Source organism: Branchiostoma floridae, chromosome 12 (assembly GCF_000003815.2).
Source record: "Branchiostoma floridae strain S238N-H82 chromosome 12, Bfl_VNyyK, whole genome shotgun sequence".
NCBI classification, from domain to species: Eukaryota; Metazoa; Chordata; class Leptocardii; order Amphioxiformes; family Branchiostomatidae; genus Branchiostoma; species Branchiostoma floridae.
Window position 1 is genome coordinate 4375665 of NC_049990.1, and position 12114 is coordinate 4387778.

Sequence of the window (12114 nt, forward strand, 5' to 3'; positions counted from 1 at the left end):
AGCTGGGAAATTTTGAAATGTTGACCCTCTGAAATGACATTTCCTACATTATGAGGGGTGAAATTTGCTGATAGGCTAATTTTAATGAAATTTTTGTTTGAAAAAATTCACAAGGGTTGTGGAAGTATAAAGATTGTACTTGTAGAAGTGACACTTGTGGTACCCAGGACTGTAGAAGTGAAAGTAGTTGGATAGCTGTAAAAGTGGCACCAATATGGAAGCCATGAATATAGTCACTAACTTTGTTGGTGATACCAGTCTACAACACTTTTACTACACTAGTGCACTTCTTGAACATAGGAATGAATGCTGTGATAGTCATACCATGATTAGTTCTTGTAATTCTTGTTACAATGTTTATGGTGTCTATTTTGAAAACGTAGCCATCTTATTTTTTGTACCCATCTTGTTTTTTTGCCCTCTTACTATTTTTGCAATCTGAAGAGGACGCCATCCATAAAATTGACATGCTGTTGCCTTAGTAATGCTTGAACTTCAGTTGAAGTTCAGACTCATTTTGTGTCCAAATTCTGATAGATGTTCTTTAGTCCCATATCAAAGATAAAATAAACATTTATCTTTTAATTACAGCAACTTTGGGAAAGGTTATAAACCTCAGGTACAGCCGTCCAAAGGTATGTAAAACTTTGATTTCTTTAAGCAACAGATTAATACTCTCATACTTGACAATTTATTTTCTTAAATTTAACCACAGTGGCATTTTTAAAGAGGATGAATCAGGTGATATACATAAATTATGTTTTAAATGTGGTAATACCTTAATAGTACAAATGTAGTAGTAGTAGGTAGTATCCATTTCTTTATTCTTAATGGTAGATTATATTGATTGCAGGCATGTGCTGTTGTGACATTTTCCAAGAGGATGTCTGTGGTGAAGGCCTTGCAGAAAGGCAGACAGGTGGGTCTTCAATTGAAAAAGACGGATATCGCATTTAACTTAAGGATTGCACCCATGCATATATGGCCAAATTTGGTCACAACAAAAGTCATTGGGAGAAGGTTCTTTACATAAGCTAATTGCACCTTACACATAATTCTAATTTGCTTTTGTTACATTTTGACATGGTAAACATTTATGTTTATTGGATGATGCTATTCTTGTTCCAGATGATAAGAAAATGTTGTGTTTTGGTGTCTTATTATTATGGTTATAAGCGAAAATGATTATGATAACTATAATTCAATTTTAAATTTTGAAAATTTTGTTTTCAAAACTTATCACTCAATATAGCAGCTTCAAGAAATGTTATTCCATATCACCCTAGGTACCAGCCTGACTGTGGGTAGGATCGCCCAAAGGCTAGAGGGCGATCTGAACCAAGGGAGGGCTGGGACAGAGGGTGACACGGAATTCACTGTGTTGTATTTCATTATGTCATACCCACCTGAGAAAACACATATTTCGATGCGAAATGCACCAGAAGTTGAGAAAATGTGTCCTTGAACAAAAGATTGTAACAACAGCAATTCTATCGTCCGAATCCGGTTTCAAATTTTCAACTGTGCCGTATTCGACCCGTCCTAAATAGTTCGATTTACTCGAAGGAAGCCTGTGTGATACAACTTAGAACCTGTGTGATATGAAAAGTTATCACACGGTCCGGAACACCCGTATCGAACGTTTTCGCGTCACAGGTATGACATAAAGTCTTTCATCAACCGGTCCAAAACACCCATATCAAATGTTATCGGGGCCCAGGTATACTATAAATGTGGAAATTGCAAAGTGAAGGTTCTATTCAGTATTTCAAACTCTTTCGTTTGCAGGGCAAAATTTTTGTCTGTGGCACCAGAGTGAAGTTGTTCAGAACACCAGATCCTGTCCTTGTGCAAAATACGGAGAAAAGACAACATGGTCGTGAGATGTACTTCACAAAGGCAGAACAGCAAAATGCAAGGCAAGAAACAACAGAGTCCAGTCTCTGTGATGACCCTCCAGAGACTGACAGCTACATGTACCTCCCATTCCACAAGCATCCCTACAGACCACCGCACATTTCTGAAGATATCTGTTCCAGAATGGTTGTGCCGAAGTCAAAAAGGTCTCACAGGAAGAGCTTATTTTCCTCAAAGATGACTTCTAAATGCCATTCATGGAAGGACTCTTCGGCAAAAGCAGCTCACAGGAAGAAGACAAGTGCAATGCAGAGAGGACATACAAAAGCTGCTGCTACGACAAAAACTGTGAGAACACTTCCTAAGAGGTGGGCAATTCTGGATCTTTCATCTGTTGACACAAAAATCATGAAAATTTACCTTTTGAAATCTTTTCATGTTTCTATCAAATCAAAAGAAACATATTAATCTCATCCAGGTCAGTACATAGTTAATAGCTACTCTCCCTTTGCAAGAAATACAATGTGATACATGTACATGTACATCACATACATTTTATGTTTTTTGTCACAGGTTCACAGTCTACACCCTGGGATTGTCGACCCTGATTCCAGTTCAAGTGAAGAGTAACGACACCATTGCAGTTCTGAAAGCAGCTATACAACAGAAGGAGGGGATCAAAATACCCGTAAAAGCAACTTTGTGGTGCAAGGGATACAAGGTAAAACATTATTTGCCTACAGAACTAATAATTCCTGGTCAAACTCAAAGAAAGTTTCAACATAAATGCCAATGAGTCAGATCAACTGACTTGTACCAGAGTAGTCTACATGTAGATCCAGAGTGGTAGTGACACTGTACCATGATCATCAAAAACTAGTAAGATTATTATGTTGTCCAAGTTACTTCATGTTTTTCGAATTTACAAATCAAGGATTTTCTTCACAACATCATAGTTGGTGGACCTCCTAACCTTGGATGACCAGTTGGTTGGACCAGACAGCAATGTGGCATTACATATCAGCCTTCAGGGAGGATCTGACAAGGGTATTATGATTTCTACTTAAAAAAATAAAATCTGATGCATCTAGTGGGTTTGCAGAAAAAGGCATCAAGGCATAACTTCATTCTTATAACTGCCTCATGATGATGAAAACACTGCACTTAAAAAAAAGAAAGAAAAGCAGGTTATTCAGTTTCTTAAGTAATTTCAATATTTGTTTCATGTTTATTGTGTACCTTCATTAATGTAACAGGTTATTCAATTAGTTCTTTTCTTTTAATTTAACAGACCAGGTTACAGAAAAGGAGCTACAAAAGCTTGCCAAGAACCTGGGTGCAGAATGGGAAAGCCTGGCCATTTACCTGGACATGAAGAAGGCTGATGTGGACAAGTTCAAGGCTGACAACCCCTACCAGACAGAGCAGCAGATATTCTCCATGCTGGTGAGGTGGAAGGAGACACAAGGGACCAGAGCAACTAAAGAACAACTGAAGGAGAAACTGAGGGAAGCTGGGGTAGAGGAAGAAAAGTTCGGTAAGTTAGACTGGTCTTGTCATTATTATGTATCATAATAAAAGATACATCATTGTGATGAGGCTTGATAGTTCTGCATTATGGAATAGTATGATACATTAATGATGATTTTGTAAAAACAGATTAGCATTTGGAATTCATGATTACATTTCTCATTTCATAAAACCCACAAACTGCACAATCTCTACTATCAATGTTTTTTGTGCAAGTTTAGGTTGGCTTATAGTTGATGTAAGTAGCACAATTACATTTAAAAAACGTGACCATTATGCCAATATAGCATCATTTATCTTAAAAAGCAATTCAGAACAAAATGAGGTTTCAAGTTTTCCCATTCATTCAACCATCCTTACTGTTAAATGATTTTGTTGTATTCAGTCAAAATGAAATCATCTTATTTTTCAGGTATCCCTCCAAGGAAAGGGTCTGAAGAATGGTTGGTTGACACTCTACTCCAGCTGTTACCTGAAGAAGGCAAGGCTTTGTCTGTTAATGAACTTGCTAATAGGTTCAATCAAAACACGAATTCAAAGGGTAATAGTAAGAAATTCAAAGCTTATGGGTGTGGTCCCCTTAAAGCTTTTCTAGAGGCTCATCCGAAACAGTTCACAATCAAAGAGGAAAAACAGGGTGGTGTGTGTCGTGTCACAGCTGTTAAACAGAAGAAGATAGTGAAACAAAAGAAGGCTTTTCAAAATCAGCAAAACTTGAATGAAGATACATGTGACCAGTCTACATTACCTAAAGCTGGGTTTGTTCAGTATGACGAAAATGCAGGAGCAGTGGCACAAAACATTGTTACTCTTCCTGGTTCTGACCTTATGCAAATTAAAGGAATAGTGCATGATTATAGTATGAACAAAGAGAGTAATGCTTCCCTCTCAAGCTTTGATAACACTGACCCCAAGGCTGCACTAGCATTTTCAAATTTTACTGGAACCGATACCGGAGAAAGAATGTATGAAGGAGCTGCATCCAACAGTATTCTTTCACCAGCTCCTGATCAGAAAGCTGAACAGACCAATTTTTCATTAGGTCCACTGCCGTCTCATACACAAGCAAAAGTACAAGCTAGTGCAGAGAGTCAGGTGCATGTAGATGTACACTTGCATTTACATGACCAGAATCTCCCAAGGCAGCCACTCGATTGGACAACTGACCATGTTTGCCAATGGCTCCATGGACTTCAACTCAATAGGGACAAGTTACCAGGATACATCGAAGCTTTCAAAAAAGGGGACATTTATGGAGAAGTACTCACTACACTATCAGTTGCTGGTGAAGAGGGCAGGATTACCCTAGGTGTCTCCCCCAGGGATTGGGCAAAGATTGTCTCCAATATAGAAGAACTGTTTGCTGACGAAGAGCCAACTTCAGAACCAGAAAATTTTAGTGCTTTTGCTTTACATGCTCAGCGCTACCCACCCCAGCTGCAGGAACCTCCCCAGCAACATTACCCATTACGGTATCCATACCACATCACACCAACTACATATATTGGTGCTACTGCTTCTAATGACACTATTTCAGGATATAGCGAGAATACAGCAACACTGACTCACACCATAAGTCCTTTAACATCTGCTGACGAAATATGGGATTCAGTTATGGAAAGTGTAGATCACTTTAAAACTAGTGCCAGAGCGTACTGTTTGGTTGTTTACAATGACCAACAAGATGATTCTGCTCACATAGAAGCACTTGCAGATGTCGCTTGGACTAAAGTCTTTGACTTTGATCCAAACAGCCGTGAATCTTGCACCTTTTCACGCTGTGAAGTTCCTCTACGAAACCAAAGAAGTTTGTACATCACCACTTGTCGAGATAATGCAAAAAGCCTTCATGACAAAGCAACAGAATGGTTCTTTCCTATAGATGATCTTAATGTAGGAGAGAGAGAGTGGAAAAAGTCTGTTGGCGAAATAATAAATTCTCACATTGAAAAGCTAGCTGATTTCTGCTGTCGAAGGAGGCCTTTGACAGTGGTTGTGATGTGGTACGGATCCTACAAGTGCCTTCCCCATCTGAATCGTCTCCTTGACAAAATGGATGAAAGGATCACAGATGGTGTGAAATTCGTTTTCTGTCTCAGAGAAAAGCCAAATGATGAAACCACTTTGCAAAAGTTCAATGAGATGTGCTCGGAGCTTGAAGTGAGTGATGCCGACATTCACATTGTACCACTTGCAACCATGTGTCAGCAATTACAACATCAAGCGAGTAACAAAATCCCCTCTAGAACTAGATACATGCTTCCTGCCCTTACAGAGAGGGTTCTGACTAAGGTAGAAATTGAGCAAAAAGATGTCGCTTGGTTGGCAGAGGAACTGGATGTTTTGTATTTAGAGCAGGACCATTCAGTTTCTTTCCAGGGAAATAGAAATGATCTTGGAAGAGAATTCTACCACGGGGGTACCATTTCCTGGTTTGAACTCCAGTTAGGAACATATGCTGTGGACAGGGACATTCAATTTGCACTTGAGGCAAGCATCAAAACTGTCCTCAATCGTCGCAAATCTGCCATAAAGACCCTGTATCATGCCCCTGGCGCTGGTGGCACCACATTGGCCAGAAGGGTTCTGTGGGACATACATCTGGAAAAGATTTGCCCTTGTGCTTTTGTCACATCCTTGGCACATGACAATGATGCTATACATAAAAGAATCAAATGGTTGCACAACAAAACCAGTCTTCCTGTTTTTGTCGTTGAAGACAGTCGGATCTCAAAGACAGAGTCAAGGTTGATAAGGGAAACGTTTGAAACATGCAGGCAGTTCACTCCATTGGTCATTCTTGATGTACAAAGATATTCTTCCAAGATAGACAAAGATAAAGAGGGTGACAGGTTCTGGCTGAAAGGAGAGGTAAGCATTCCTGAAGCAATAAGACTAACTGAAGTGTTCTCAAGAAATTGCCCGGAAAAGAAAGATGATTTCGAAAAACTAGTTGATGATGCAAAGGCACACAAAAACCCACGTGTCTTTGAGTTCGGTCTGACAGCTTTTGAGTATGAGTTTCGTGGTGTTCAGTCATATGTTTCTGGCTATCTGAAACTAGATGGTCACTTCAATTTGTTGAAGGACTTATCAGATTGGAGATTAGCTGTAGGTTTCTTGTCTCTGACCTACTACTATGGCCAAGCTGCAATACCAGGCCAATTCTTTGCCAACATCTTAGGCATTAGGAAGAAAGATACAGTTGATTTTGGCAGCCTGCCATTTGAGGCTAAGAAGTTCATAAACAAAGAAGATGGCAACTATTGGAGAATTTCTATCCATGCATTAGCTAAGGAGATCTTAGAGCAGATTCTTTGCCCTGTACCACACAGCAGGGAGTCAAATGTGAGACTAAGTTCATCAGCTACAAAATGTCTTAAAGAGTTTACAGCAATGTTCATCATAGAGGCTGGAAGTGGAAAGGAACGGTTGTGCCAAGACCTTATCAATGTGGTGATAGCAACCTTCTTTTCAAGAGACAACAATGAAATTTTGATGATTGGTAGAACAAAACGACATCTGTCTTCACTTATACTTGACATTCCATCTCAGCGGCCTCTTTACACAGAGAGGTATGCCATATTCCAACTTCTAGTAGAATACTTTCCTCGAAACCCTCACTGCCTTGCACACCTTGCACGGTTTTGTGCATTAGTACGTGAAGAATACCCGGTTGCAAAGAAGTATATTGAGAAAGCAATACAGATTCGTGAAGAAGAAAGACAGCAGTACCATCATTATATGGCTGCATCATTTGAGGAAGGTATTGAGGAAGACAGTCAGGGTGCAGACACTCCTTTGAGTCGTATTTATAACATGAAGGGATGTATTTACCAAGCTGAAATGTCCAGCAACATAGGGCGCCTTGGCAGTGTTGCGACTTGTGAAGAACATATAGATGTTAATGAAGTCATCACAGAAGCAGTAGCACTTGCAAAGACAGCATCTACAGCTTTTGCCAAGTGCAGGGAGTACTACAAGAAAGGCCACGAAGATTCGTTTGGCTATGTCCCCGACATCAAATTGCGGCTGAAACTCATTGAGTTTATCAAAAAGAACTTTGGTGATTATGAAACATATGTTGGGTCTGAAAGTGCAGATGAGTACATAAAAGACTTGCTGTGGGAAGTAGATTCTCTGATCAGGGAGTGTTATGAGAAAGTTTTTACACTTCCTCAGGAATTTCATACATCTGTTGACTGGTACTGCCTTCTTTGTAAAGATGCTGCACTAGCAATCCAAAACTGGACAGATGTGTCGTCCATACGGGGTAGAAGAGGGAAGCTAGCAGCATACAGAATGCTCAACCAAAGTAGATCAGCTGTCAAAAACATCTGGTACTGGGACAACATGAGAAAATCTGACATAGAAGACATTATTACTCTCTATGAGCAAAATTTCCAGGAAGTATTTGAGAAAGGCCTTGATTACAACCTTGACAATGACATGAAAGACTGGTTGTTAGCAATTAGGCATGAACTAATTGAAAGGCCCTACACCATTGAGGAAGTCCTTCTTAGGGTGAGGCAGTGGTATGACAGGCGTAAGTCACCGTATTCTGTATACTACTTGTATGTTCTAACAGCTGTCCTAGCTATCGGTACAAAGGGTCAAACTGGGTCAAGAGGGAGCTTTGCCGAAATGAAGCGGCTTCAGCCTTTACTGAAACGAGCTTCTCTAAGCATTGGCAGGCCTAAACTGTGCCGTGAGTATGTTACTTCATCCAGCTGTGGAATAAAACGTCTTGGCCACAATCAAGAACATAGGAACTGGGACCCCGACTCACGTAATTGGAAGTTCAAAGGAGAGCTAGACAGTTTCACTGGAACCATACGAGAATGCCACTCTAATGCTAAAGGTACCATTGAAATGGACATGGGAAGGGTCGCAGACTTTGATTGCATTAAGGTGTTTTTCGTGCCAGCTGCTTCAGGCTTCTGGGATAGAAGATATGTGAATACCCGTGTTCAGTTCTTGCTTGGGTTTAGCTTCGAGTCTGGCCCTGAGGCATTTAATGTGACAGAGCTAAAACGATTTAAATGCACAACATGTGGAAAAACTAATGAAAGGGCAACAGATGATGCAGTACCATTTGTCTACTGTAGCTGTGGCTTCCCAATAAATGTAAGAAGGCAAGTTGATGATTATGCACATGCTTATTCATATTGAAGACTTAGTACATTATAATTGTTCATTGTATATATAATCTAACCATTATGAAAGGGACAATGAACAATCAACCTACTAAATACTAAATGTGATTCTATTGTTATTTCATCTGCTTATCTTATTAATCTAATCTGTTAAGAGAAACATTGTCAACATTTTCAATATATCTTATCACATTCAAAGTGATCAGTGTTGCCTGCATTCAACCTTTTGGAAATATCAGAGAATTATGGTTTATTATGATGGATTATTTAAGCAAGTACTTAACTTTCTATCTATTATACACCTCTGTATGTGCCTTGTAAGGCCTACGTCACATTTCCAAAACGGGGCCCGGCCGGGATGTTTTAAGAAATGAAAAATTAAATTGTATCCCTAGAAATATACACAAATCATGTCCACGAATCTTATTTTGACATTTTGTGTATTTTGATGTCTGTCATATCAGTCTTTTCGCTCACGAAATCTGCTCGAACGGGCCCCGGTTTGGAAATGTGACCTAAGCCTAAAATAACTCCAGTACAATGTAGCATGCTCATCAAGTATGTTTTGAGATGGCATGGTAGACAAATCATTTCAGTAACACAGTGAACATTACAATGTAACTCTTGCAGAACATACATTGTAATATAATAGCATATATGCATATATGCTGAATTCTTGATTATCAACATTGCGTTGTTATGCATAAACATGTATTTTATAATGTTGTTATATTATTATAGAAATGATGAGAGAACCTAGATTGTTATAAGAATTATTTCAGATGTATGTACTATGTAACGTTACATACCATACATTGTGGTACGAAACACCCTGCCGATTGTGCCACACAATCCCACATTTTCACCTCTTTGAATAATACTTAACATTTCTCAAGTGCATGTTACAGCTACTACTGTATGCACAACAAAAAGTCAAATTATTTATATGTTTGTTTGTTTGTTTTCTCTTTACAGTTATTAAACTGGGTGAGCTTAGTGAATGTGCATTTGTCATACTTCATGAGTGAATAACTGTCACAAAGCGGTCAGAAAACTTAAATCCATACTATGGTTGAGTTATTACATATGATTATGCCTGCCCTGCCTGCCTATGATTATCAGAGGGATTAAATCCAGTAAGAAGACAGAAATATGAGTATAAAGACCCTTCAAACATCTGAAAAGAGCTCAAAGACAACTTTGAAGTGACTTTTGATGTACTGACAGAATACAAGCAACAACAAAAATTCACATATATGCTATATGTAATATCTTGTTTTGAAGAACTAATCATGCGTTGTATTTCTTAAATGAAGTCCTACCTAGTAAATGCAAGGTATGTTTGGACGACCGATAAACTGCTGTAAAACAATATGTGAGCTAAATTAGTAGCACAAATGTGCCCTTTATGCTAGACTGTAATGGGTTCATGATGCTCATTTGTTCTCTTGCTAACATAAATCTTCTGGTTGGAAATGGTGACCATGTACATGTGCTCATCGTAGATAACTGGAAGGTAAAAGAAACGTAATTAGTAAAAAAGATAAGCATTCCACATCTCAGGAAACAATCAACTTGACTTCAAAAGACTTTCTGGGTGCTTAAAGACGAATCAATTTCTTAAACTGGATATTTGGAGACTTGCTTCCAGGCATTTTGAACTAGTGACATCCATCACTCTTCTTCAGCATTACTTGATTGAACTGGTAGAACAAATCATGATGTCTGCAGCTGACTGGTAAAAATCAGTTGGACATGTTAAAGTCACTAACTCATAAGGATTGTATGTTGAAAAAATAATAGGGTGACTTTTCCATTGTGTATACGGTTGCAAAGTAAACACATGGGGTTTCACCTCAAACTTGCATAGTCAGTCAATGAACAATGATGTCCAACCACCTACTCCAGTTTCCCCCACCGTTTGGGGTGAAAACGGGTTAGGAACCCCAAAAGGTCGTATTCACTCCAGATTTACACCAAAGCAGATCAGTAGTGGGAGGCTGACCTGATAACCGTTTGAATGGTTCCTGTTTGTCTGTGCCCGTCTGTAGTCTCAGCGCCACATCCACCATCTTCATGATCACTCCTGCTGCTGCCTCATCATTCTCTAACTCTCCTCCTGATGACTGCAACAAATCAGTATCAAAACCAGATATTCTGCTGCGTACCATGACAAGCCACCAGGGGACCCAAAGTCTAATCAACACAAGGGCTCAAATTACAAGACCTACCCAAATATCAATACAATCTATCTAGGCACTCTTTAGTTATTTGCTGTCCACACACACACAAATGGTAGGTTTAGTTTAACAAGGATGTGATTGTCTAAGATTTGGGGGTTCTAGGAAAGCAAGATAGGATGGAAAACATGCTGTTTTGGCTTTGTCACTTTGTCAATCTCACTCGAAACCTGACTGTTCCTACCCACTTATTCCTAATCCTTCATAACAATGATTTAAGGACACTTTCACAAATTCACTTTCACACCTACATGTAACTTATATCCCTTCTGATCAATGGTTTGATGGCACAATGGTGGTTTGCTTCGAATAGTAGGGAAAATTAGATTCTAAAAGTTGACAGATGATTACTCACCGCCATGACGGCTCCGTCCTCGTTCATGACCAGGTACCCCACCTGGTCCGGCACCCGGTCTAGACTGGCGGTGATGGGACTGGTGGTCTGTGGCACAACAAAACCATCCAATAAGCAACTTCACTATTCCAAGTGCGCATGAGCAGTGACAGGTATTGTGGGTAATATGTCAAAGGTGTCGCTGAAAGCTTACTCAGACAGGTGAACTTTTTGCGATAATAGCAACTCTTTAAATTCTTTGCCCCATGGCTACCCTTCAATTCTCAAGACGCTTTAAGTATACTTTCGTGTAACTTGAAACAAACTTCCTGTTGATCTGTGAACCAGTACACTGTGTACAGCTTCAAGAACAGAATTAATAGACACATCGAAGCCGTTCTTGAGCAACAGTGGGCTACCTGCCTTCCAGTTCCTAACAGCCTCTGCGGTTCAGGTCAGGTAAAAACTTAATAACAACACTCTAATCACTCCAATTTCCAAACAAAGTTGAACCATATGTTTCAAAAATAATTTTGATAGAAAATTTGTAATTTGTCAACATTCGTCAAAAATGATTAATTTTATTAAAATGCAGAAGGTATGTTGAACAACAACGTTACAAGACGCTGGGAATATAGTATACAACATATCATAAATTAATGCAAGTTCTTTGCCCTATACTATAGCTTTGCCCCCCTCCCACAAACCATATCTTACTTAGAGTTTTAGCTTGGGACACGTAGTTTTCGGTATGACAGACTTTCTGCTGACCTTTCCAATATCTTGGCTTGTTCAACATGCTTTCTTACCATTTTAAGCAGTCTTGAGCGATCTGTACGTCAGCAAACAGTCCGGAAAACTCGCCCCACGCATGCACACTGCACAGCTCTGCAGTCACAAGTGGCGTGACCTGGGGTCAATCACAAGATCCATCCGTCATGCCAACTCTCGCCGTACACGAGACTTCGCTTCCTCCGACTTTTCACCGGATTCTGTA

At 39.5% G+C, this 12114-nt stretch overlaps 3 protein-coding genes across 3 annotated transcripts; 2 read left to right on the forward strand and 1 right to left on the reverse strand.

Annotated features, from left to right (window-relative positions):
* The first annotated feature begins 590 nt into the window (after nt 1-590).
* Nucleotides 591-4696, forward strand: LOC118428040. The gene is made up of 8 exons (XM_035838004.1): nt 591-635; nt 854-919; nt 1789-2225; nt 2431-2578; nt 2814-2904; nt 3149-3394; nt 3800-3868; nt 4530-4696. The coding sequence occupies exons 2-8, from the start codon at nt 884-886 to the stop codon at nt 4694-4696; spliced, it is 1194 nt and encodes a 397-aa protein (XP_035693897.1). The 5' UTR covers nt 591-635; nt 854-883.
* On the forward strand, nt 4500-9310 carry LOC118428323 (sterile alpha motif domain-containing protein 9-like). The gene has a single exon (XM_035838372.1). It carries the CDS (start codon nt 5002-5004, stop codon nt 8557-8559), a length of 3558 nt encoding a protein of 1185 aa, XP_035694265.1. The 5' UTR covers nt 4500-5001; the 3' UTR covers nt 8560-9310.
* Nucleotides 9311-9874: 564 nt separating this feature from the next.
* Nucleotides 9875-12066, reverse strand: LOC118428228 (ragulator complex protein LAMTOR4-like). Its single transcript, XM_035838235.1, has 4 exons — nt 11927-12066; nt 11139-11225; nt 10549-10669; nt 9875-10052 (listed from the first exon to the last, which is right to left on the reverse strand). Exons 1-4 carry the CDS (start codon nt 11927-11929, stop codon nt 9955-9957), a joined length of 309 nt encoding a protein of 102 aa, XP_035694128.1. The 5' UTR covers nt 11930-12066; the 3' UTR covers nt 9875-9954.
* Between the last annotated feature and the right edge of the window lie 48 nt (nt 12067-12114).

Coding starts and splice junctions, on each gene's coding strand:
- LOC118428040 (XM_035838004.1), top strand. CDS start 884: ATGTCTGTGGTGAAGGCCTTGCAGAAAGGCAGACAG. Junction 2,579..2,813: donor TGTGGTGCAAGGGATACAAG/GTAAAACATTAT, acceptor ACAACATCATAG/TTGGTGGACCTCCTAACCTT. Junction 3,869..4,529: donor CCAGCTGTTACCTGAAGAAG/GCAAGGCTTTGT, acceptor GAATCTCCCAAG/GCAGCCACTCGATTGGACAA.
- LOC118428323 (XM_035838372.1), top strand. CDS start 5,002: ATGGAAAGTGTAGATCACTTTAAAACTAGTGCCAGAGCGTACTGTTTG.
- LOC118428228 (XM_035838235.1), bottom strand. Junction 10,670..11,138: donor AGGACGGAGCCGTCATGGCG/GTGAGTAATCAT, acceptor GATTTGTTGCAG/TCATCAGGAGGAGAGTTAGA. Junction 10,053..10,548: donor ACCATTCAAACGGTTATCAG/GTCAGCCTCCCA, acceptor TTTACCTTCCAG/TTATCTACGATGAGCACATG.